The sequence below is a fragment of the Mytilus galloprovincialis genome, chromosome 3 (genome assembly GCF_965363235.1).
Source record: "Mytilus galloprovincialis chromosome 3, xbMytGall1.hap1.1, whole genome shotgun sequence".
NCBI classification, from domain to species: domain Eukaryota; kingdom Metazoa; phylum Mollusca; class Bivalvia; order Mytilida; family Mytilidae; genus Mytilus; species Mytilus galloprovincialis.
In genome coordinates, this window is record NC_134840.1 from 3341328 (window position 1) to 3363902 (window position 22575).

Here is a 22575-nt window from a genome sequence, read left to right on the forward strand (position 1 = left end):
ATTATTAAATTCCCAAAATCTCTTAATGAACTGTTACTGTAACAAGAAGTTACTGGAAAGTTACATAGTTTATTTTAAATGTCTTGTAAATATAGTGTATTGCAGTCATTTTGCGAGATTTGAGATCTAGTAAGAGCTTCTTCAAAACACAGTAGAGATCAGAATGGCCAAAGACCTCAGTATCACTGTACACAGCTGCAAAAAGGCTAGTTTTTCACTTGCAAACAAAAGGAGTAACTGAAAAGGATCATGCACTACCAAGACTCGCAAAAGCAAAAAAAAACAAAAAAAACATGATACCATGTGGTAGTAAATGTCAACCAAAGCCTACATTATACATGCAAGAATGTAACTAGAGATGAAAACTAATTATTGCATCAATATTAAATTTTTTACATAATTTTTGAATTATAAAATTAACAAATTGTCATGTAACCATGATTGTTTTTTTAGATAAAGATTTTGTATTATTGAAATGTTTATAATTTAATTTGAAAAAAAAAAATACCTAAATGGTCTAAATACTCATATGGTCCGGCCCGTTAATAACCAAACGAGTATTATACTCATATGGTCCGACCATATCAGTATACGCATCTGGTCATGACCATATATATACTTTAACTAGATGTAACAACTTCCAGTCCCGTTAGCATAATAGTCTCAGTAAAAAACTTCTACTCAGTTTTTTATAATTAAATTGATTTTATCATAATTTATGAAAAAAAACTGTTATCACAGAGATTTGTCTCGCCTTTTTGAAATTTGGATTATGCAAATGTTGAAATCCAAATAGCAATACTCTAACATCTTACACAACTCACAAGTTATGCAAATATTCAAAGTCAATGAACCAGACTGAGTTAACTGGCTAAACAATTTCCATGTAAATGAAATGTGCAAATGCTAATACAACTGCATACAACATACCAATGACTTATCATAGGTCGTTCCCAAATCTAAATACAAACTTTAACTTGTAAACTATGTAAAAGTTTTGAATTCAATGAACCATGAAGAGGGGGTGGGGCTATATAATCTCCATGGAAACAATACTTGCAAATGCCAATAAATTTGCATACCAAATATCATTGACTTAACATAAGTAGTTCATCTTAAACTGATCTAATCACACAAACTCAAATGTAATTTACAGTAAACCAAGATAAGTTTCAAAGTCATTAGACTGTGACTGAGGGGCAAGGCCAAATATACTCCATGGAAATGAGATGTGCCAAAGCTTATACAACTGAATACCAATTAAAATTGGCCTACCACTAATGGTTCCCCTTGGACTGACCTAATCACAAACTAATTGTTAACTATTTAGTTTAGTAGTTTACAAGTACTGTTGAAGACTTCAAAAGAGTAAACAAGCTTTTAAGGAAAGTTAGAAATGATCCAGTGTCTCTTCATTTCAAGGAACTTGGAGAACATGTAGAACTTTTATTATATACTGATGCTTCTTTTGGTAATCTTCCTGATGGGGGAAGTCAAGGAGGGTTTGTTATTATGCTACTAGGTGAAAATGGAAAAATCAATCCAATTACATGGCAATCAAAGAAAATAAGAAGGGTTGTTCGATGTACACTAGCTAGTGAAGCTTTAGCTTTAGCCGATGGTATAGATTGTGCTACCTCACTAGCTACTTTATATAATGAACTGGTTTTCAATAATTGTACTACAGAAGGAGGTATTACAGTAAAATGTGTGATTGACAATAAGGACCTTTATGAAGCTGTTCGTTCAAAGAAAAATGTAACTGAAAAGAGATTGCGACTCGAAATTAGTTGCATCAAGGAGATGATCCAAAAAGGAGAGCTAACCGTTCATTGGATTGAAACAAAAGAGCAGATAGCTAATATGTTGACCAAGAATGGTGCCAGCGCACAGAACCTACTATATTGTTTTGAAACTGGACTTGTTAATACCGTTTTTATGAAGTAGTTTTAAATTGATCATGTGACACTTTCAATAGTGATATATATATATTTGATGACACTTACAATAGTGATATACATATATTCGAGAACAGTGGTTAAAAAAAACAAGAAGAGAGAATTAGTTATAATGTGATAAGCAATATCTACAAAACTTTTATTTTCATTTTATTAACTTTACATCTACTTAAGAAAGAGAAAGGATCAGATTGTTAACTATTTAGTTTAGTAGTTTAGATATCATAGTTTAGTCTATATAGTCTTTAGTTCTATTTGTATGTATCTTTGTATTTACAGTGACTTGGTGGGTTTAGATTAAAGTTGTACAAAGAACACTTCAGTCATTTATAGCCATTTAACACTAATACATTGTACATGATAACTTAGAAAAAATTTCAGACTCTATAGACCATGACTAAGGGGGCAGAGCCAAATTATCTCCATGGAAACGAGATATTCCAATGCTTATACAACTGCATACCAAATATCATTGACCTACCACTTGTGGTTCCCCATAAGGCCAAATAAAAAAGTATGTGTGGTTCCAGTTACATCTGAAAAAAAGTTAGGGTAGGTAGGTAGGGATTTTTTTTTAATTTATGGGTTTTTTTTACATTGAGTCTATGGGAGCAACATTCTGACTTTAACAGTGCTTAATGAAAAATGACAATAAAATCTTTAGGGTAGGCTATTTTTAAGCCGAAAAAGTAGGGACGGTAGGGTTACTGGAACCACAAATATATTTTTATTTGGCCTAAACTGACCTAATCACAAACTAATACATGCAAAATAAGCAAAAGTTTCGAAGTCAATAGACCATGACTGAGGGGGCAGGGCCAAATAATCTCTATAGAAATGAGATGTGCCAATGCTTATAAAACTGCATACCAAATATGATTGACCTATCACTTGTGGTTCACCATAAACTAGACCTAATCACAAACTAATACATTGTTGACGCCGTTGCCGCTGATGGCGGAAACAGCATACCTTTGTCTTGCTTTTTGACTCCGTCAGGGAGAGACAAAAAATGGATACACATGCAAAATTGCTCACATGCATTTCACATGTCAGAATCTCATGTCAAATCCATATGAAAAATATGTTGCGTTGCAGGCTTGACAAAAATCAAAACTCTGACCACATGCACACCTTCAGTATATATACAAACAGATAGCAAAGTAGACTTCCTAGCATTCGAACTGTAGAAGGAGTTATGCGAAATAACAATATACCCATAATGGGACGTTCGGAAGGACAAATGTACAGAGGGAAGGAAGGACAGAGGTAAAACAATATGCCCCCTAACCTTTCAGTTGCAAGGGCAGGCAATATAAGCATTGATGGAACTGTCACAAAGCTATGTGAAACCCAACAGAATCTACCTAAAATTCAGGCAAACATTAATGGAACTATCACAAAGATATGTGCAACCCAACAGAGTCTACCCTGAAATTTAGGCAAACATTAATGGAACTATCACAAAGATACGTGCAACCTATCTCAATCACATATATATACTTTACATTATAAATTCCTTGTAATGAGGTCAAGGTCAGATTACCCAAGCCAGACAGACGTGTACATCTAACAATCATTATTTTAGTTGAAAATTGATGTAAAGTATTCTTAGAGGTGTCTAACAATTTATGTTTGTTTTGTTTGTATATTTTGGTGTAGATTGGTGAGATCGTTTAAAAAAGTTCTTTGGCATTTTTATGCCAGTCATCATTTGAATTAGTCCAAATAATTATGATGTCTGGCAAGGCGTCCCAGGAAAAAAATCAAAATAGTCTTGCTAGACCTCATAATTATTTGGACTACATTTGAATATTCAAATGATATATAAAAGTCCAATGATATAAACATGATAAAATTTCAAATGAATTACATGTAGATGAACCCAAGTAAAAAGTGCATGTGCTCAAGGATTTGTATAGTATTTACTATACAAATCCTTGATGTGCTTGCAGTTTGGATTTTCAAAAATTAAACAGTGCCAACCTATAATGCTATCATTCATCAGCATATCATATGAATTACTGGGTAAATTCTAACAATCAATATGATACCATTGATTGCAAGTTTCACCATGTACACTAACGACACCTTTGGGTTCCCAATACACAACAAAATTTAGCTTATCAGGGTTTAATAACCGAAAAGCAAAGTGACAGACAGGAAGTCATCTTCACTCAAGTCTGAATCCCTGATCATTATGGTTTTTTTTTATTAATGTACAAAATTGTATAAAATGCATAAAAGTTTTATTTTAAAGTCTTGTATACATACAATACATCATAAGCTCTGTAGATTGTGTATTGACATAATGAGTTCTGTTAACAACTACCAACCGTGTGATGAACAATTAGATTGTATGATCTTATGTTGTATTATTTAAACAAAAATAATCAATCAATCAATCAACCAATACTGACAATAGTATTGTCTTCAAAATTATTAAGCTGATTCATATAAAAAGTATCAAAACTTTATAACAAATCACATTTATACGGAATTCGTCCTCTTTATATATTTAATAATATAAAAGGATACTGTCTCATATAAAATGTATCTTCGTCCATAATTTTTCAGACTTTAGTTCCTAGCACATCCATCATATTTTATTAGCTAAAAGCTCTTACAAAAATAACTATGTATCAAAAGTATGTTGAAAAAAAAAGGTTTATGTCTTTGATTTAATTGAGTGAAATTTACCTGTTTTATTTCACTGGCATTCTTCAATAACAAGTAGGATGTGTTTCAGTGATATATACTGACTTTGTAACCTGAAAGAAGGGACCATAAATAGTGCTTGAAGATTTACATGCAAACTACCGCTTTCTCAAACGCAGAGATGATACACATATTGCGTGGATGTTCTTTGGACTTTTTTTATTTTTACAGCGAAAAATCTAGAGAATAGTTTCACTTTAAATTTGCAACGCACGTTGGACGCATGGTTGTCAAAGAAGAAATGGTTCTCTTAAATTCATGTTCCCCTCCAGATGAGGGGATACGAAAAAAACAGGAAAATACGTCAGCATTTGTTGGCGAAAGAGCACTTGGAAAAGGCACGCTGTTTATTGCAGAAAGGTTGCTATCAAACTCAAACTTTGATAATGATAATTGATGATATGATATTGATTATTGACTATTGTGTTTACACACTTGTATACTTCAATATAATAATAATAATAATAATAATTCTTTATTTATAGAGTGTTACACAGTAAGCTATAACACAAATCTTCCCTGAAGCCAAATGCAATGAAATATAACAAACAATTTACAAAATAATCAAACAAATACACACATACAGGCATACAGGTGGGTCTCATTGGGGTCTAAGCGTGACGTGGGATTGCCGATTTTTTTGTACACTTGACACATGAAAGTCAAATTTTTTTGCCCTGAAAATGGGAAATGAGGTCTAGCGGAACACAGGAAATTACAAAAAAATGAGAATTGCTTAGCCCACATACATTAAGTGTAAGCGGGATATGGGAATCTAACAGTAAGCGGGATCCGGGATTAGAACCCCCAATGAGACCCCCATACAGTAAAGTCCCCGCTGCTGGTGATATCGCTTATTACCTGTTTTGACATATAAGCAATGTAACACAAGTAGAATTGTTCTTGTAATTGTTTTAGTTTTCCAAAGGAACAGAAAAATATTAAAATTGATAATTTCAAGAGTACTGTGCAGTACAGTGTATCTAGGCACCTAAGACTTATGACTTCACTTCATTCAACTGATAAAACCAATAGTTGGATAATATTGTGTTAACGCATTCATAACATACTTTTATTACTTAAATCTTCTGTTTGTATGATTTCACCCTCAAGATTTGATGTACATGTAATCCAGGGCTTCCAAAACGGTCATATATTCCGGTCATTTGTATAATGTCCAGTAAAAGTTCGACTGGGCAAAGCATGAAACGGTCATATACTTTTTAGTTTTCAAAGCTTTTTCGGTCATTTTTACATAATTCACGATCTTTTTGACCCAACCTTTTACCTTTAAAACATCAACACATTTCCGGTCATAAATTTGACATGATGATTAATTACTATCAAAACAACACCTACTTCAATACTTTCTAATTTTAATCAAGGCTAATTAGTAGTTGGACAGCTGAAATCTACCTGTTCAGGTGACAGGGTGAACTATGTTCAGTACCAGACATCGTATAAATTGATCGGTTTATTCACAGTTTTTTTCTTACTTTTCAGCGGTTTGTTTCTAATTGATTTAGTCCAAAAGATTAAAATTATTAGAAATTAGTTTATCAACATGATTTGATGAAAAATTTAAAAAGGTTTTAAATGAAAAATTGTCAGAACTACGTCATATGAACTAGAACACATGTGCGCATGTGCACAGGTGGGAAATTTAATTATGCATCCTACATTTCTTCAAAAATGCTAAAATTATCATTGATACCTGTATCTAACATTCATTTCAAGTATTTTGTTGAAGAAATAACGTGGAAAGAGCTTCTTCACTCAGTCGTTCTTTGTAAAACGTACACGGATTTTACGTATCCGTTTATGGTCCATGTTTTACCATTCCGGTTAGAACAATGTGAAAACGAAGTTTTTGACAATGTCATTTTGCACAAATAAAAAGTCTAAGGCAGATATGAGCACGCTGATGTGCACACTTTGAATGATGCACTGCCAATTTAACAGTTACATCCGAACATCAAATTCATATCATATCAAAGTAAAGTTTAAAATCGTTTTTTTTTAATGTAATGTCAATCATTGAAATGGCCATCTGATTACCATAATTGCCTTTTGTGACTAAATCTTTAGGGATTGAAATTAGGATCAGATATGAAATGTCCGGCTGGCTCAAATATTTTTTGGAAGCCTTGATGTAATCATGGTGTTCAAAATTATGGAAACCCCTGTTTTACCAGTCCCTCAAATGTCAGGTGATTTCGTGCATGCCTTCCAAAAATAGCTTATTTTGAATAAAGAAAAAGATTTAATACTACAAATTTGAACCAAACACACTGCCTGCAATGAGGCAGAGCAAAATTTATTCCAATGCTTATATTCCAAATATATATGTATATGCCTCTATTATTGTTGTTGTTACCAATTATGTAAATCAATTGTATCTGATTTTATGCCCTTTATGGGCCCTGTAATTTGGGAAATAAAAATATTCTATTCTATTCTATTCTATTCCATTCTCATATAAATGTGACTTGAATAAAACAAATTTTATCTGATTTTTAAATGGAAATTGGCTAGATATGGTAAATCATGGGATTGCAGTTATAAATTTACTCTCAACTATCAATTTTATTCTTTTCTATCCCTTCTGAAGGCTAAAACAATTACAAGAACAATTTTATTTGTGCTATTGTGCAGATATGACGAAATCAGCTAATGAGCGATATCAACAGCCATGTGGACACCAGGGACTCCACTGTAATCTTATAACTGCATTCCAATGATTAACCATAGTTAGCCAATTTCCATTAAAAATATTACATCATGATGATCTGATAAATTTGCTTTATTTAAGTCAAATTATTACCGTATCTCATATCCCATTAAAGTCCCTCATGATTTAATTTCAGTTGTGTGTCATGGCAGAGCTCAGAACATGAAGGACAAGGGTTTTCCTTACAGTACCCTGGTATAAGTATACATGCTGTATCCAGAGATTTAACAGCCTTTCCACATGAATGTTTATACTTGATGGTGGAAGGAGATTTAACTGGTAAACATTAAATCATTATTAATATTGGTCGAATTGATATAGAAAATAAAAATTTGAAGCGTTTATGATTACAATTGTCATGCATGTATTCTATTTCTGAAGGCTAACGATTTGCCATATATTTCAACAACCAAAAACGAACTTTTGTAGTTTGCTTTTTTAACATCACTATATCAGCATGATAAGTCTTTACAAAAATAATATATGAATATTACAGAGAAATCCTACAATTATATATATATTATGCATGTACATGTTATAGTTACTGAATAGTTAGAGAGCCGTAGTGTAGTGGTTAGTGCATCGGACTACTAACACAAAGGTTCCTGGTTCGATTCCCGTTTGGGATGAAAGTTTCAGGAACTCAATTTTCGGCTCTCCCTTGACACCATCTGCTAGTATGGTCTTGAGGAAACGATGATAGTCCGTCGGAAGGGGACGATAAATGGCTGACCCGTGAGAGAGCCATATCTCTTGCACGTTAAAGACACCCTTGTAGATTTCGAAAAAGAGTAGGCTAATGCCGCTACAAGGCAGCACTCTCACCCGCAAAGTGGAAAGGGATTAATATAAGTTGCAAAACTTGTTTCCCAATCCACTATAAATAAATATGTTTAAACTAAACTAAGTTACTGAATTATTTGAGCGTGTATCAGTTTGTGAAAATAAACTGATACAGTACATATTAACAGTTATACATACACATGACATAATTATAATACTGGCATACATCTAACAAATTTTAAAAACACTTAATGCTTATTAGGACATTAAAACTTTTCATCCTTTTTGGTGTATAAACATGATAAAAAAAAGATGAATATTGTATGGACAAAATACCCAGTGAACCTCAAATCTACCGATGTTTTTTGTGGCAGAAGTGTTTGACTGTAAAATTGAGAATGATATCTTTTCTCCAAATTGTCGTATAATATATTGAAAAAATTTGCTAACATTGTATTGACAGAATAGCCGGTAAACTATATTGTGCTAAACTACATGTGTGTTGTAGATGATGCGAACAGAGAGGAGGAAGAATCAGATGATGAAGACCTTGACCCATCAACAGAGATGAGATTTGTACCAGACGATAAAACTGTGTGTATGTACTCTCTCAGGGATAACAGTTGTACTGGAAATTTTATATAAATCTTGTTTTCAAAACATGCATATGATTTATTTAACTTTAAATGTCCGTAATATTTGCCATCTATAAATTTATTATTATTAGTCCGCTGCCAACCAAGTCCAAGGCGGCTTTAGGTTTGACTCCTTCAGTCTGACAAATCAGTTTTCCACACTTTTTTCTTTGTGTTTGTAGATACTGATTTGATATTTGCTGTATTGTTTTAATATCATGACAGGTTACAGATCAAGGGAAATTTTGTTCTGACTGGTGATTTTGTGCAGAGTTATGATCCTTGGACTTGAAAAATTCACTCAAATAATCAGTGTTCCACAATTTTTTTCTTCGTGTTTGCAGCTATTGATTTGACATTTGCTGTTTTGACTATTGTTTTATCATGAAAAGTTACAGATCAAGTTCAAATTTTGTTCTGGTCTGATGATAGCTATGGTCCTTGGACGATTCAATTAAATAATCAGTTTTCCACCCTTTTTTTCGTCATGCTAGAAGACATTGACTTGATGTTTGTTATAAATTTACACCATGACAAGTTATAGATCAAGTAAGCATTTGGTTCAAGTACAATGCATGTTAACCAGTAGAGGACTATGTACAAATGATTCTCAGAATGCTTGTTATTATTGTCTTACAACTTACATTAAGTTTAATGACTTTTGCCCTAATTATTCTTTTTCAGTGGATCAGTGATATTAAGCCATATCAAATTTTATTTCAATATACCTCTCTTTTTCAGTGGATCAGTTATATAAAGCCATGTCAGACTGTCAGATATTGCATCCTGATGAAAATGATTCAGATTTTGATGGTAAATGTTATAGACAATATTTGTGTTTAAATTGTGTAGTCACTAATCAAATGGCTTAATCCCAGTCTGTGTTTCTGTTTAAAAGGACAAAAACCTGCCGGCCAATTGTTTAGCTGACCTCGTAAGGGCTGTTTAGCCAGTCAAGGTCGTTAAAAACTTCCATCATCAACCAATTGTTAAAATCTTTAAGAAAGTGTATGATTTATAAAGATATGTAACGATTTCATTCTCAAGTGGTGTAAATAAAAGGAGATATTCATCCATGAGATAGTAATTCATAGCCACTAATAAGTAAATTAATATTGAGAAATATCTTTTTAAACTTTCATATTTAAGACATATTGATTATTAAATGTTTTTTTATTTTTTATGCATTGCCATAGCTGAGGGGGCATTAAGTTTTACCCTTGTTCGTCTGTACATCCAAAAATTGATTTCCATTCTCTAACTTTATTTTGGCTCAACCAAATGTTATGAAACTTATACCCAAAACGTATTACCACAAAGCACAGATCAAGATTGAATTTTGGTGGGACCACCTTTACTGTTCTAGAATTATGCCCCTTCACAAATGGAAAAATTTCAAGTTATAGTGAAAATGTTAGTTTTGAATGGTGGTACTAAATTTACAATGTATGTATTTATAGAAGGAGGATTTTATGAAGGAGAAGATGGATTAGACCATTTATCAGAACAAGGTCAAGCCAATCTACAACGTATGGAAAATTTATTAGGTCAAGGTGATGGTCAGCTAAATAATAATCGTAAGTAGTTCAATTGTAATTCACTGGTATATTAGTTTGTGAAAATATGATATTAATTGTGGTGTAGGTTTTAACCAAAAGTGCAAAATGAAAATATTAAAATATGTGATGTAAAATTATACTTTGAGATCACTTTACTAAAAACCACTTGATCTTTCGCAATTACAGTACCGTGAATTCGTGGTCTAGTGGTTAAGACTGATGGCTACAGTGCTGAAGGTCCCGAGTTCGATTCTCACTCGGGTTGCTAAAAATATCAGTACATCAGAAGGGTAATTTTCACTCTCTCACACAACTCTGATACCCAGATCGGAGTTTAAACTAGAATGGGTACTTTGGGGGCCTCGGTTGGTCAAAGTTGCCCCCTACTTTGACCAGGAGATCAATCTTCTGATATCTCTGGTTTGTCTGTTTCCACCGAGTTGCCCGGTGGTTCTCTCTGAGTACTTCGGCTTCCTCCACCATAATAACAGACTTCCTGGTGTCCTACACGCTCCCTTGGGCGGTGTTGGGTGAGGGTTGTTCTGGTGGTGGGAAAATATTGTAAAGGACACATCTCCATTAATCCTTAGGGAGTGTACATGGATCCGCTCTACCCTTGCAGTCAATCAAGGGGTGTGTCTACATTGGCGGAATCTCAAAGTACATACATAGTACATGATATTTACGGGTCTTTGAATGTTATAAAAGTACATATGGTAATTTTTCAAAGTTATATTAGACCTTCAGCCTGAAAGAAATATATGCTTTTAATCTCTATTTTATCTAATAAAGGAACAGGGAGATAAAAATTGATTTAAAGGTTGCAAAAACATAAATATATCTAAACCTGTATGTTGTAGATGCAGAGAATGGTGATGATGGTGTCATAGATGAACAGTTTGAAGATGCTGATGAAGAGGACGATATGGAGCAATGAACAGTTATCCAGACAGTATATACAAAGGCTATCAAGCAGTAACTAACAGGGTACCAGTATGAATGGCAGTTGTACAGTTCCATTGTTGTATATAGACTTCATTCTTTACATTGTTTATAAACTGTACTGAGTAGGACCGTAAACATTTACAATAAAGAACTACAAAAATATAAGGACCAAATACATACAGAATGTAGAACTGTATAATAACACAAAGATCATTTACAATCAGGAAATTCTGACAAGATATTTTCAATTTGTAAGGAAATCATGGGTGTTATTCAAATTGAATAAAATGGTTACTGAAAGAAATAAAAAAAAAGATTAATGGTCAATTACAAATGGATGATGATATTACTTTGTATGTGTGTCCAGTAGTTGGAGCATAATGTTTACACCATGTTAGGTTCCTGAAAGGCTGGCTATTTTCAATTTTAAAAAAATGGTGTTAAGTTTCAGAGTTATTGGACTTTAAAAACTTTTAAAAAGCTACGCATCTTTACTAATGTTTATATTAAGGGTTTTTAAGGACAACCTTCCTTTTGATTTGTAATTGATATTGTTCAGACAATATCAGAGGGTTATTGGAGATAAGCTTCATAATTTTGTAATCATCTCCAAAAGCTATGCTATTTTCATATATTGGGTTTATATAACATTTCAAGTTTACTTTCACTGAATCACATGAAAGTTTTGACAATGTTATTACTTTTAAATATATAAACTCCGTTTGATATCAATAGTACACTTATCAAGACAACTCATGGCAATACAGGACTTATATCTCAAAAACTTCATTTTTTTAAACTTTTTTTTATGTATCATTCATGATAATTGAAGTATGCTTTCATAAATTCATAAACAACCTTTGCACTGTGTTTTGTTCATTTAATTTGACATATTATGTCAATTTGTACTGTTTTCTAGATGAGAATTTCATGCACTCCTGCTATATATATGTTTCGTATCTTATGAATCAAGGATATGCTCTTTATACAGAAATATATACAAAGTTCACTTATAACTGTATCTATGCACATTTTGATTGAAGACAAAAACTAATCCATTAAACAGCTTTAAAAGTAAGGCATAAAAATACACATGTCAGACTGTATAGCAAGTCAAGGTCGTTAAAAACTCCTTTCGTCATCATCAAATGTCAGATCAGTTTCATAATCCTTAAAGAACTCAGTGATTCTTTATTAAAGGAGATAGATTACAGTCAATGTACTAGATATTTTTTCATGTTCCATGCATAATAGTGCTTCATAATTTTTGTAAATTGTGTATTATTTACAATAAATATTTTACAATAAATATTGTATGCAGATGTTGTTCTTGTGTGATAAATAGTTTTAAAAACCAAATTTGACCACTTATTATATATTCACTTTAAAGCAAATCAATAATTGCATCTTGTTTTCATGTTGCATAGAAAAGCCTGATAATTGTAGGATTTAAAGAGTTGTTACCATTTCTTGATGATTTTTCTGAAAATTACTATGCTTGAAGATGCAGATTGGCTAGTTGTGGATCAGCGTCTACTTGAATAAATATTAAGACTTTTTTGGCCTTGGAAATTTCTCCCTTATTTAGAGTTATAGGACAACTATATTTGATATATGGGTTCCTTACAACAAATAGTTGTCTCTCAGACAGTCACAGGACTAAGAGTTCACTTGACCTCCACCTTATTTCATGAATCAGTGATAAGGTCTGTTTCTCAGATACCAATAGGTCAGCTATATAAAGTGCATTGAATGATTTAAAGGGTTTCATTTAAGTCTGTCAGGCTTCATCTAACTTTACCTCTATTTCATGGTTTATTGGTCAATGTCATGTTTTTGTTTTTTTGTCTGTTTTTCAAGTAACACGTTATGCAATTGCATAACTTTAAATGGATGTCTTTCTGCCAAATATTATTTTTTTTTACCCGAATTTTAGCTTTCATTGGTCAAAGTTAAGTTTCTGTTGTTGGGCACCCTTCTCTGATACTATAACTCAGTATGTAAGTAATGTTTACTATATTTGGTGTATAGAATGATTGTAATGTAAACATGTCTCTCTGGCAGGTTTCACCTTGACCTAATTTTCATGCTTCATTGGAAATATTTCATTTTCTTGGCTAAACCTGTTCTATATTATATGTACTAGGTTAACTATATTTGGCGCAATGAATGACTGGAAGGTGTACATGTCTGAAATGTATCATTTGACCTTGACCTCATTAACAGGGTTTGTTGGTTTCTTTCATACTTAATGAAAAAGGTAAACTTTATTTGGTATATGAAATGATTGTTAGGTCTGCTGGTTTATCTGACCTTCACATTATTGTCATCGATCATTGATAATGTTATGCTAATGTGATACTTGAAGTAAAATCATTATTTTTAAGACTTTCAACATTAAATCAATCATGGTGGGTAAAGCATATAGTCGGCTAGACATTTCAATGTTTATCAATCATGATGGGTAAAGCATATAGTCGGCTAGACATTTCAATGTTTATCAATCATGATGGGTAAAGCATATAGTAGGCTAGACATTTCAATGTTTATCAATCATGATGGGTAAGCATATAGTCGGCTAGACATTTCAATGTTTGAACATGTGTATGTATAAAATAATTGAAGTAGTTAACATTAAAGACAGCTTGACAGACCAGAAAATCAGGTATCCAGTTTAATTCCTTCATACTAGGTCTAAAATTGCCATACAAAGCAAAATAAAAACTCAATCTGTAAACGGGATATGAATCCTATTAGATAATCAACATTAAAAAAAATTCAGACCAAAAATTAAATTATTTCTCAATGCACAAATTGAGTAATACATAACAGTAATACCAACAGAAAATCTGACGGGGGCATGGTAGTTTAAAAACTCCATGTGTAAGGGCATAATAATTATTATGCAAGTCTTTTCAGGCAAATAATTTAATAACACAGATGTACATATAAACTGAGTATAGGCTTCCGAATATTTTGTATCATAAGGTACAATATAACTTAACAACAGTTGAATAAATAACAATTATAAATGAATTTTAATTTGACATAAATTTCAATTGTTTTTAATTGAAGGGTTTGTCAGAAATTTTAAAAAAGTGAAGCAGGCTCCTGCAACACCTACACTAGCTAATATAACACCAATGGTTCGTGTTTGTCGGCTGGAAAACCACGCGTTACCTTCTGACTTCTCTTCACATGTAGTGTTTATATTGTCACTTGGTCTAGGTCTTAAGCTACAATTCCATGAACAGTGTTCGTCTGTGTCATGGTGTTTGTTGTCTTGTGTCTTTTGAACCCAATATTCTCTGATGTCGTGATATGTTGCTCTCTCACAGTCATGGCTGTCATCACCACAGTTAGGTTGTCGAGCTTCACATAATGCCATTTCTCTCAGTGCCATTTGAACCTGCAAAATAAAAGAAACAATCTTAAAATTTGAGAAGAAATCAAAATAAGCATTTAGGATAATTCTAGTAGGATTTATCCATTTAACCATTAGAGTATGAGATATGCTGGATGAAAACTTCTTAAATGATATAAAACCGTTTGGATTATTGTTTCAATTTTAACAAGTGATATCAGAGACATACAATACAATTGTATTACATGTCTCTGGTTATAATTATTGTAGATTATTCATCTATGTTTAAATTTAAAGGTATCAATGATACCAAGGAAGCAATATGTGGTGTTCCTACTGTGCTTTGTGTTGTCAATTACAAGGAATAGGGTTCAAATCTTTAGAACCCTTTCTGTTAAGTCGATAAAGCAGTAACATCAAAATATATTTAACGTAGTTGTACTTAGTATCAGTCTACTCCATATATGTAGGCCAAAGGGCAAGCTGCTTAGGGTCAGTTTTTCTGTTATTATAGAACAAAGCGCGAGCCTACACTTTTGTAGAACGTCTTTTTTTAATCAACTCAAACCTTGCTGTAGGATCCTTCTAAATGTACTGAGGATACTGCAGACGAAAATACTGATGAAAGGATCAATGCTTTTTGCTTTGTATGAAATTCAAAGTTTAGTACATGCATGACGTTTTGTGATTATCAATTGTTGTGTTCTTTCCATCAGCATTTGTTTTTTGTCAAAATTCTGGTATGTTTACAATTCAAACCAATTGGAATGAAAATGATTTTAACTTGTTAGAACAAAACGATCATACAGGAAAAATATATAAAGAAGAAGGCAGTGGTATGATTGCCAATGAGACAACTCTTCACAAGAGAGCAAATGACACAGAAGTTAAAACCTATAGGTCACCATACGGTCTTCAACAATGAGCAAAGCCCATATGTCCATTTTCTATTTCAAGCTTACCTGGCTCAAAGGGCCAGTGATATCATTTATCATTTGGTCCATTTAGTTGAAACAAAGTAAGTTGTCAATCCTCCTTTTTAGGTTGTTTCACTTGGAGTTTGTTAAAAAAAAATCAAAATAATATCAACAGTGGTTGCAACTGAAACTTATAATAGAACATGAGACTTATATTTGATGCGACTGTCATACAAGTGAAAGGTTTGGCGCTATAAAAACCATTTTCTACATTTGAAAATGCTGTGCCAAGTCTGGAATGTGACAGTTGTTGTCCATTCGTTTGATGTGTTTTGTCATTTGATTTTGCCATTTGATTGGTGACTTTCCAATTGAAATTTCCTCGGAGTTCAGTATTTTTGTGATTTTACTTTTTTTTTCAATTCAGGCAAAATTGTAAGGTTTTTTTTCATCAACACTGTTCTATGCAGTTCTTTTTCTTTTTAGAACCATAAGTAACTAGCTATTTGATAAAATACCGTTTCCATCTACTGTGATAGTATCACGAATTATATTTCAAATAGTAGAACACCTTTTAACAAATGTTTTTTTTTTTTATATGTAATAGAACTATACTATATTTGGACTAGAACTTATTATAATACTATTTAAGTCTCAAGTGACCAAAACCTCAAACTTAATCAAAAGAACAATTTGTTTTAAACCTATTTTTTCAATCTGTTTTTAATCATGCGCAACTTGCCAGAATATTCATCATGTTGAATGTGGGCAGTATTTAGAAGAAGAAGAACGTTATCTGCAGTTACGATATGTCATGGCCTTGACCTCATTCCCATGGTTACTATAGTAACTATACATTAGTTTCCTGATTGTATCAGTTTCTCCCTATGTCTGTTATCATACATCCCAGATTCTTATAAGTTAAACATTATGACACTAGGTATTAAAAATTTTTGGTATATGTCATGATTGTAATATGTACATGTCTGTCAGGCAGTGTTCGTCTGACCTTGACACCTTCATTCTCATTTATATAGGTACTGTATTTGTGATTAGGTCTACTTCTCATACACTCTAAGACATAGAACAACTTTGTTTCATGTATGCAATAATTGTAAACTTTATCTCAAATGCATTAAATATTTTGTCCGATCAAATTGGTGACTTTCCCCCTACTTCATCAAATGTGTGACTCATTTCTTACCAAATATGTATGGGTTTTTTTTTCGTTTACCAACATTTTATTTGAGTTCAATACAGCTTGAACTTTAGATTGTAACTTTCCTCCAATTCTAAAGATAATATTTATGAATGATCGTGTTCTATGGATGATTGCATTGTGTTCTGTCTTGATCGTAGATACAGAGCTGATCATTTATTTGGGATGAAAATTTCAGGAACTCAATTTTCGGTTCTCCCTTGACACTATCAGCGAGTATGGTCTTGAGGAAACGATGATAGTCCGTCGGAAGGGGACGATAAATGGCTGACCCGTGTTACGAGAGAGCCATATCTCTTGCACGTTAAAGACACCCTTGTAGATTTCGAAAAAGAGTAGGCTAATGCCGCTACAAGGCAGCACTCGCACCCGCAAAGTGGAAAGGGATTAATATAAGTTGCAAAAACTTGTTTCCCAATCCACTATAAATAAATATGTTTAAACTAAGGAGCAGTTACAAAACCTTAAAATGTCAAGAGAGATAAACAATAGGAAATGTTTGGTACTCTGTCGACTTAAATTTTAAACAGGATTCATCAAAGGTTTTCTACATTGACCGTATATCATACCAAGTAAGATATTTAAGATATTCAATTCCCATTTACCGTTTGTATACGCCTGTTTCCGGGATATATTATGGTATACCGTTGTCTATCCTTCCGTCCGTACGTCGTCAACATTTCGCACAACAACTCAAAAGCTCTTTCATCAATTTAAATGAAACTTCAGTGAAATATAAGGCCGTTAGTTTTCTAGTTTGAATTGTTTTACATTGTCATTTCGGGGCCTTTTTATAGCTGACTATGCAATATGGGCTTTGTTCATTGTAGGGTGACCTATAATTGTTACTTTCTGTTTCTTTTTGGTCATTTGTGGAGAGTTGTCTCATTGGCAATCATACCACGTACATCTTCTTTTTTATATCCTGTACTAAATTTGACAGGACAAAAAGTATCAAATAATTTTTAAACGACCGCAAAAATTTGTGCGTTCATATATTGTTATCACGTCGTCGTCGGCGTCGTCGTCCGTAGACGGATGGTTTCCGGATAATAACTTTAGGATAAGTAATAAAATCAATAGAATTTTAACACAATGTTTATAACCACAAAAAGAAGCTTGGGATCGATTTTTAGAGTTATGGTCCCTTCGGTTTAGAAATTAGGGGCCCAAAGGGGCCCAAAACAAGCTATCATCTAGTAGAAGGTTGGGATATATTTTAAGGGTTATGGGGCAAACAGTCTAGGAATAAAGGGCCAACATTAAAAGGGGCCAAAACAAGAATTTTTGTAGTTTCAAGACAATAAATTGGAGTTCTCTCTATGTCCATATGATGATAATGGTTGTTTAATCACCTTAAACCAATGCTTTATGAAATCTTCAATGAAAATAGGAGTTATCTTTATTTGTCCAGAATAGTAGTTGAATCAACTTAAATTAATTCTATATACACATGTATACAATATACAATGCAATATTCACTTTACTACCAACTGATAAATTAAAGCCATCTTTACCATTCAGTGATTACAAACACTTTGATTACCATTCTAGGATTATGCCCCTTTACAAGTTGAAAAATTGAAGATTTTTTTTAGTTTCTGTTCTTTTAACTTAAGTTTGTCTCAACTTAATATAATGAAATGTGTATATAATGCTTATTACCTCTAGACTCAGTTTAAGTTCAATTTTTGGCAGCTTCACTTTTACAGTTCGTAAGTTATGTCCCTTTATAACGTTATAGTATGCTAGCGGGAGAATCGTCTGTGTCCCTTTGGACACATTCCCCATTTATTTTTTTAGAAGTTACTATTAATTTGATATTAATTTTAACCATGGCTGTATGACATTTTATATTTTAATATTTTATGATGTATTTAAATGAGTAGTTATTGTTGCAAACTCCATTAGTAATTTGAATTGAGATCATTTTTGTTTTACAATAATTATTGTTTGAATATAAAAGCAAAATATCTTGAAATATATTCATTTTATTACATATATTCATTTCATAATTTAGGAAACACTTTACAGTTCATAAGCCTTGATAAATGAAATTTTATTGAATTTTAATCATGCAAAGGATATATATTTCTTGACACCATGAAACCATTTTAGTACCTGTCTACTTCGACATTTTGTTTTCTTAACAATTATTTGATCATTATTGATATTTATTCAATAAATTTTAATAACAAAGTTGATGTATAATATATAAAAGTTGAAGAAAAATGATTTTTTTAACAGGACTAAGGTGTTTTCTTCTTTAAAACAGATTTTTTTCTGTGACTAAGTCACTTGCTGTCCACCACTCTTGCTTAAATGCCTCCCTAATCGACTAGTTATGAGTAGAAATTATCTGACAATGTTTCTTCTTTTAGTCTGGGACTATTATAGTATAATAGTCCCAGTTTTTTGTTAATTCAATTTTGGGACTTAAATACTCGCGAATTACCATTCAAAATGTTATTTTCGACAGTTCTATTAATCATTGATTTAAAAAATGTATTTATTTAATTTATTCAACATACCTCATAAAATTCAAGCAATCTGTTTTTTCATTTGTTCTTAACCAGTGTTTTTTCTGGAGTGCAAGTCAGCTGTGTTACGGAAGTTTAAATTGTAAGTTATCAAAATTTCTGATCTCAATTTTTATAAGAACCTTATATATAATCACGTGTATAAAGTGACATTACACACAGCTCCCTTGCGATTTTATGATTATTGAATAAAACGATTATAAACAAAAGAATTTGTTTATTGTGTCGTGTAATTAAGCATTGACAGGTAGATAATTTTTAGGGGAACTCTAATTTACCTGTATATTTTACACGAATGCTTACCTATCACTTTTAGCAGTTAAAAATGTAAGGGTTCCGCGGAACCCAGTGTCTCCCCTACTTTTGCTGTTAATCGTAGCCTCAACAAAAATGAGGGAAAAAATCAAATCAATAAATATTCCTCTCGATAATATCTTTTGATTGTTAGAAGCTTCTGTCCAAGTTTGGTAAAAATTCAGAATAGTTTATGAATATAATAAATGTTTTAAAAACTTTAACCGTAGACTGTATGTAATGTTAACTGGAAGGTCCATTTATAAATAAAATGCAGATAAAACAGGTACAAAATTTTAACAAACTTTCCTTCTAGATACTAGCTTTTGATCATAAACAAGCTTCTGTCCAAGTTTGGTACAAATCTAGAATATAGTATAAGAAAGTTATTAAAACTTTAAAAACTTTAACCTCAGAGTGAAGTGACTGAATGGATTGTTTCCTGGCAGAAAAACTAAGTCCTTTTATAAATAAAATACTGAAAAAAATAGATTTTTTTTTACAAAAGTTATTTCTGGATACTTACTTATGATCATAAACAATCTTCTGTCCAAGTTTAGTACAAATCCAAGAAAGTTAAAGAAAGTTAATAAAATGTTAAAACTTCAACCACAGAGTGAATGTATTCGTCAGAAAAACAAGTCCATTTATAAGTAAAATATGGGAAAAAAATAAATGGAATTTTATATTTACAAAATTTACTTGGGATACTATCTTATGATCATAAACAAGCTTCTGTCCAAGTTTGGTACAAATCCGGGATAGTTTAAGAAAGTTATTAAAATTTCAAAAAACTTTAACCACAGAGTGAATATTTGTGGATGCCGACGGAATGTTGGATCGCTATGTCTCGCTTCTTCGACTAAAGTCGAAGCCTTGACAAAAATGAGGCAGGGAATTGTAATTCTATACAAATTCAATCTGCAATATTAAAGGGGGGAGAGAGATAAAGACATAATGTTTTCGAATTTCAGCTACGTTTCAACGATCTAAAGGCGTATGCAAAATTTTAAGAAAATCTGTGACAGTCCATTTACTGTAACTTGATCTTAAACTCCGCTACATTAGTTAATTTACAGCCACTTACATATTGAACCATTGAAGTACATGTATTACCAATAATTATAAAACATAGCTATATGTATAATAATGAACGATATTTTAGGCTATTTACAGCCATCAACATTACAAAGTAGGATGGTATTAATTCATAACAACAGCCATTATGCATTGAATTTGATTTCGGAAATTACAAACTTTCAATGTTGTTTTTGTCGAGCCTGCGATTTCTGTCACAGAAAGCTCGACATAGGGATAGTGATCCGGCGACGTTGGCATGAACTAACTTCATATTTCAGATTGAGAAGGTAGAAGACCTAGATCCTTCATACTTTATTTTACAGATGCGTTATGTTGTGAAGTTTTCGGCTGTCATATGTTCATTATCCTTGACCTCATTTTCATTTAGTATCCTTAATTTCTCTCTTATCAGTAATAATAACTTTATTTGATATTTATCTTACAAGGTCCTCATGCCCGTCAGACAGTTTGACCTCGACCTCATTTCATTGATCATGGATCAGTGAACAAGGTTAAGTTTTGGTGGTCAAGTCCCTATCTCAGATACTTTAAGCAAAAAATCAACTATATTTGGTGTATGGAATGATTGTAAGGTGAACATGTCCAATTGGCAGGTGTCTTCGAACCTTGACCTCATTTCATGGTCCAGTGGTTATGATTAAGTTTCAAGTTGTGTTTTGGTCTAATTTTCTAATACTGTATGCAATAGGTCAAATATATAAAGTGTATGAGAATATTTTATGATGTACATGTCAGTCTGGCCTTTTTTTTTTACCTTTACCTCATGTTTATGGTTCATTGCTTAATATTAAGATTTTGGGGTCTGTTTTTCAAATACTATAGGTGGAAGATTTTCTCGTGGGTTTGAACCCACCCCACTGAAAAATGGTCATTTTCCGTCTATTTTCCGATTTTAAAACGACCTTGAGAGGTGAACATTGACCAGACTGTGTTTCTTTGTCATTCAAGTCTTACCCTAGATACAACAGTCCATTCATGCTAACTGGGAGTTTATGGGTCTTAAGTGTCTTGCTGGCGAATTATTATTGTTAAGTCAGGTCTGCCTAAATGTCTGTTTTTGCCGGATTTTTGACAAATCGGTGACCTAGATTTTACAGACTAGTCTCCTTTTGGACATATTATGTGTATATATGTCTCTGTATTATACCTCTTTGTGTTCCTATACCACCTATGCATGAATTTACGATAATAGTTTATACCTACAATGACTACCAGTTACGTAGGGGCCATCAAAGATGCCCACCCCCACCTGATTTTGGCTACTTTTCACGTTTTTCCGATTTTGAACTCTTAAACAGCTTTCAAAGTGCCATATTTTCATAAACAGACATCTGAGAAGAGTTTATTGACCATGAACAGCTTGGTTGAAGTCCCTGCTATTATGACAGTTTAGGTTGGGCAGTTCAAAATAGGTATGGCGGGTCATACGGGCCATCAAAGAATGGTTGTCGCCATCACGCCTACAGGCGGGATTGGGGGTTAAAGGATTAAGATACTTATATGCAAAAGGTCAACAATATTTAAAGCATGTTAAGATTGTAAGATGTACACGTCTGTCTGGCAGGGTTCATCTGACCTTGGCCTCATTTTCATAGTTTATTAATCAATGATAAGTTTGTTTCTTAGATATGTAAACTACATTTCAAGCATATTTGATGTATGGGACATTTGTAAGGTGAATATGTATTTCAAATTTGGTTTATCTGAACTTGACCTCATTTTCTTGGATCATGTTAAGTTTATGTGATAGTTGTAATAAAGCTTTTTGATTTTTTAATGTTTGTTTGTTATTTGCATAATTCCATATTGAT

At 32.5% G+C, this 22575-nt stretch overlaps 2 protein-coding genes and 1 long non-coding RNA gene across 3 annotated transcripts in view; 1 reads left to right on the plus strand and 2 right to left on the minus strand.

The window, feature by feature from the left end:
- The window catches only part of LOC143066961 (transmembrane protein 164-like), a 45019-nt gene extending 40239 nt beyond the window's left edge, over positions 1-4780 (minus strand). The window contains exon 1 of the mRNA XM_076239850.1: positions 4659-4780. The gene's annotated coding sequence lies outside the window, so the exon portion shown is untranslated. The remainder of the gene's footprint in view (positions 1-4658) is intronic.
- A 79-nt stretch (positions 4781-4859) lies between these two features.
- On the plus strand, positions 4860-12651 carry LOC143066962 (methylosome subunit pICln-like). Its single transcript, XM_076239852.1, has 6 exons — positions 4860-5036; positions 7544-7686; positions 8699-8788; positions 9567-9638; positions 10286-10402; positions 11245-12651. The coding sequence occupies exons 1-6, from the start codon at positions 4900-4902 to the stop codon at positions 11319-11321; spliced, it is 636 nt and encodes a 211-aa protein (XP_076095967.1). The 5' UTR covers positions 4860-4899; the 3' UTR covers positions 11322-12651.
- A 1590-nt stretch (positions 12652-14241) lies between these two features.
- Positions 14242-19485, minus strand: LOC143066963 (uncharacterized). The gene is made up of 2 exons (XR_012975812.1): positions 19361-19485; positions 14242-14738 (listed from the first exon to the last, which is right to left on the minus strand). It is a non-coding gene; the product is annotated as an uncharacterized LOC143066963 (long non-coding RNA).
- Between the last annotated feature and the right edge of the window lie 3090 nt (positions 19486-22575).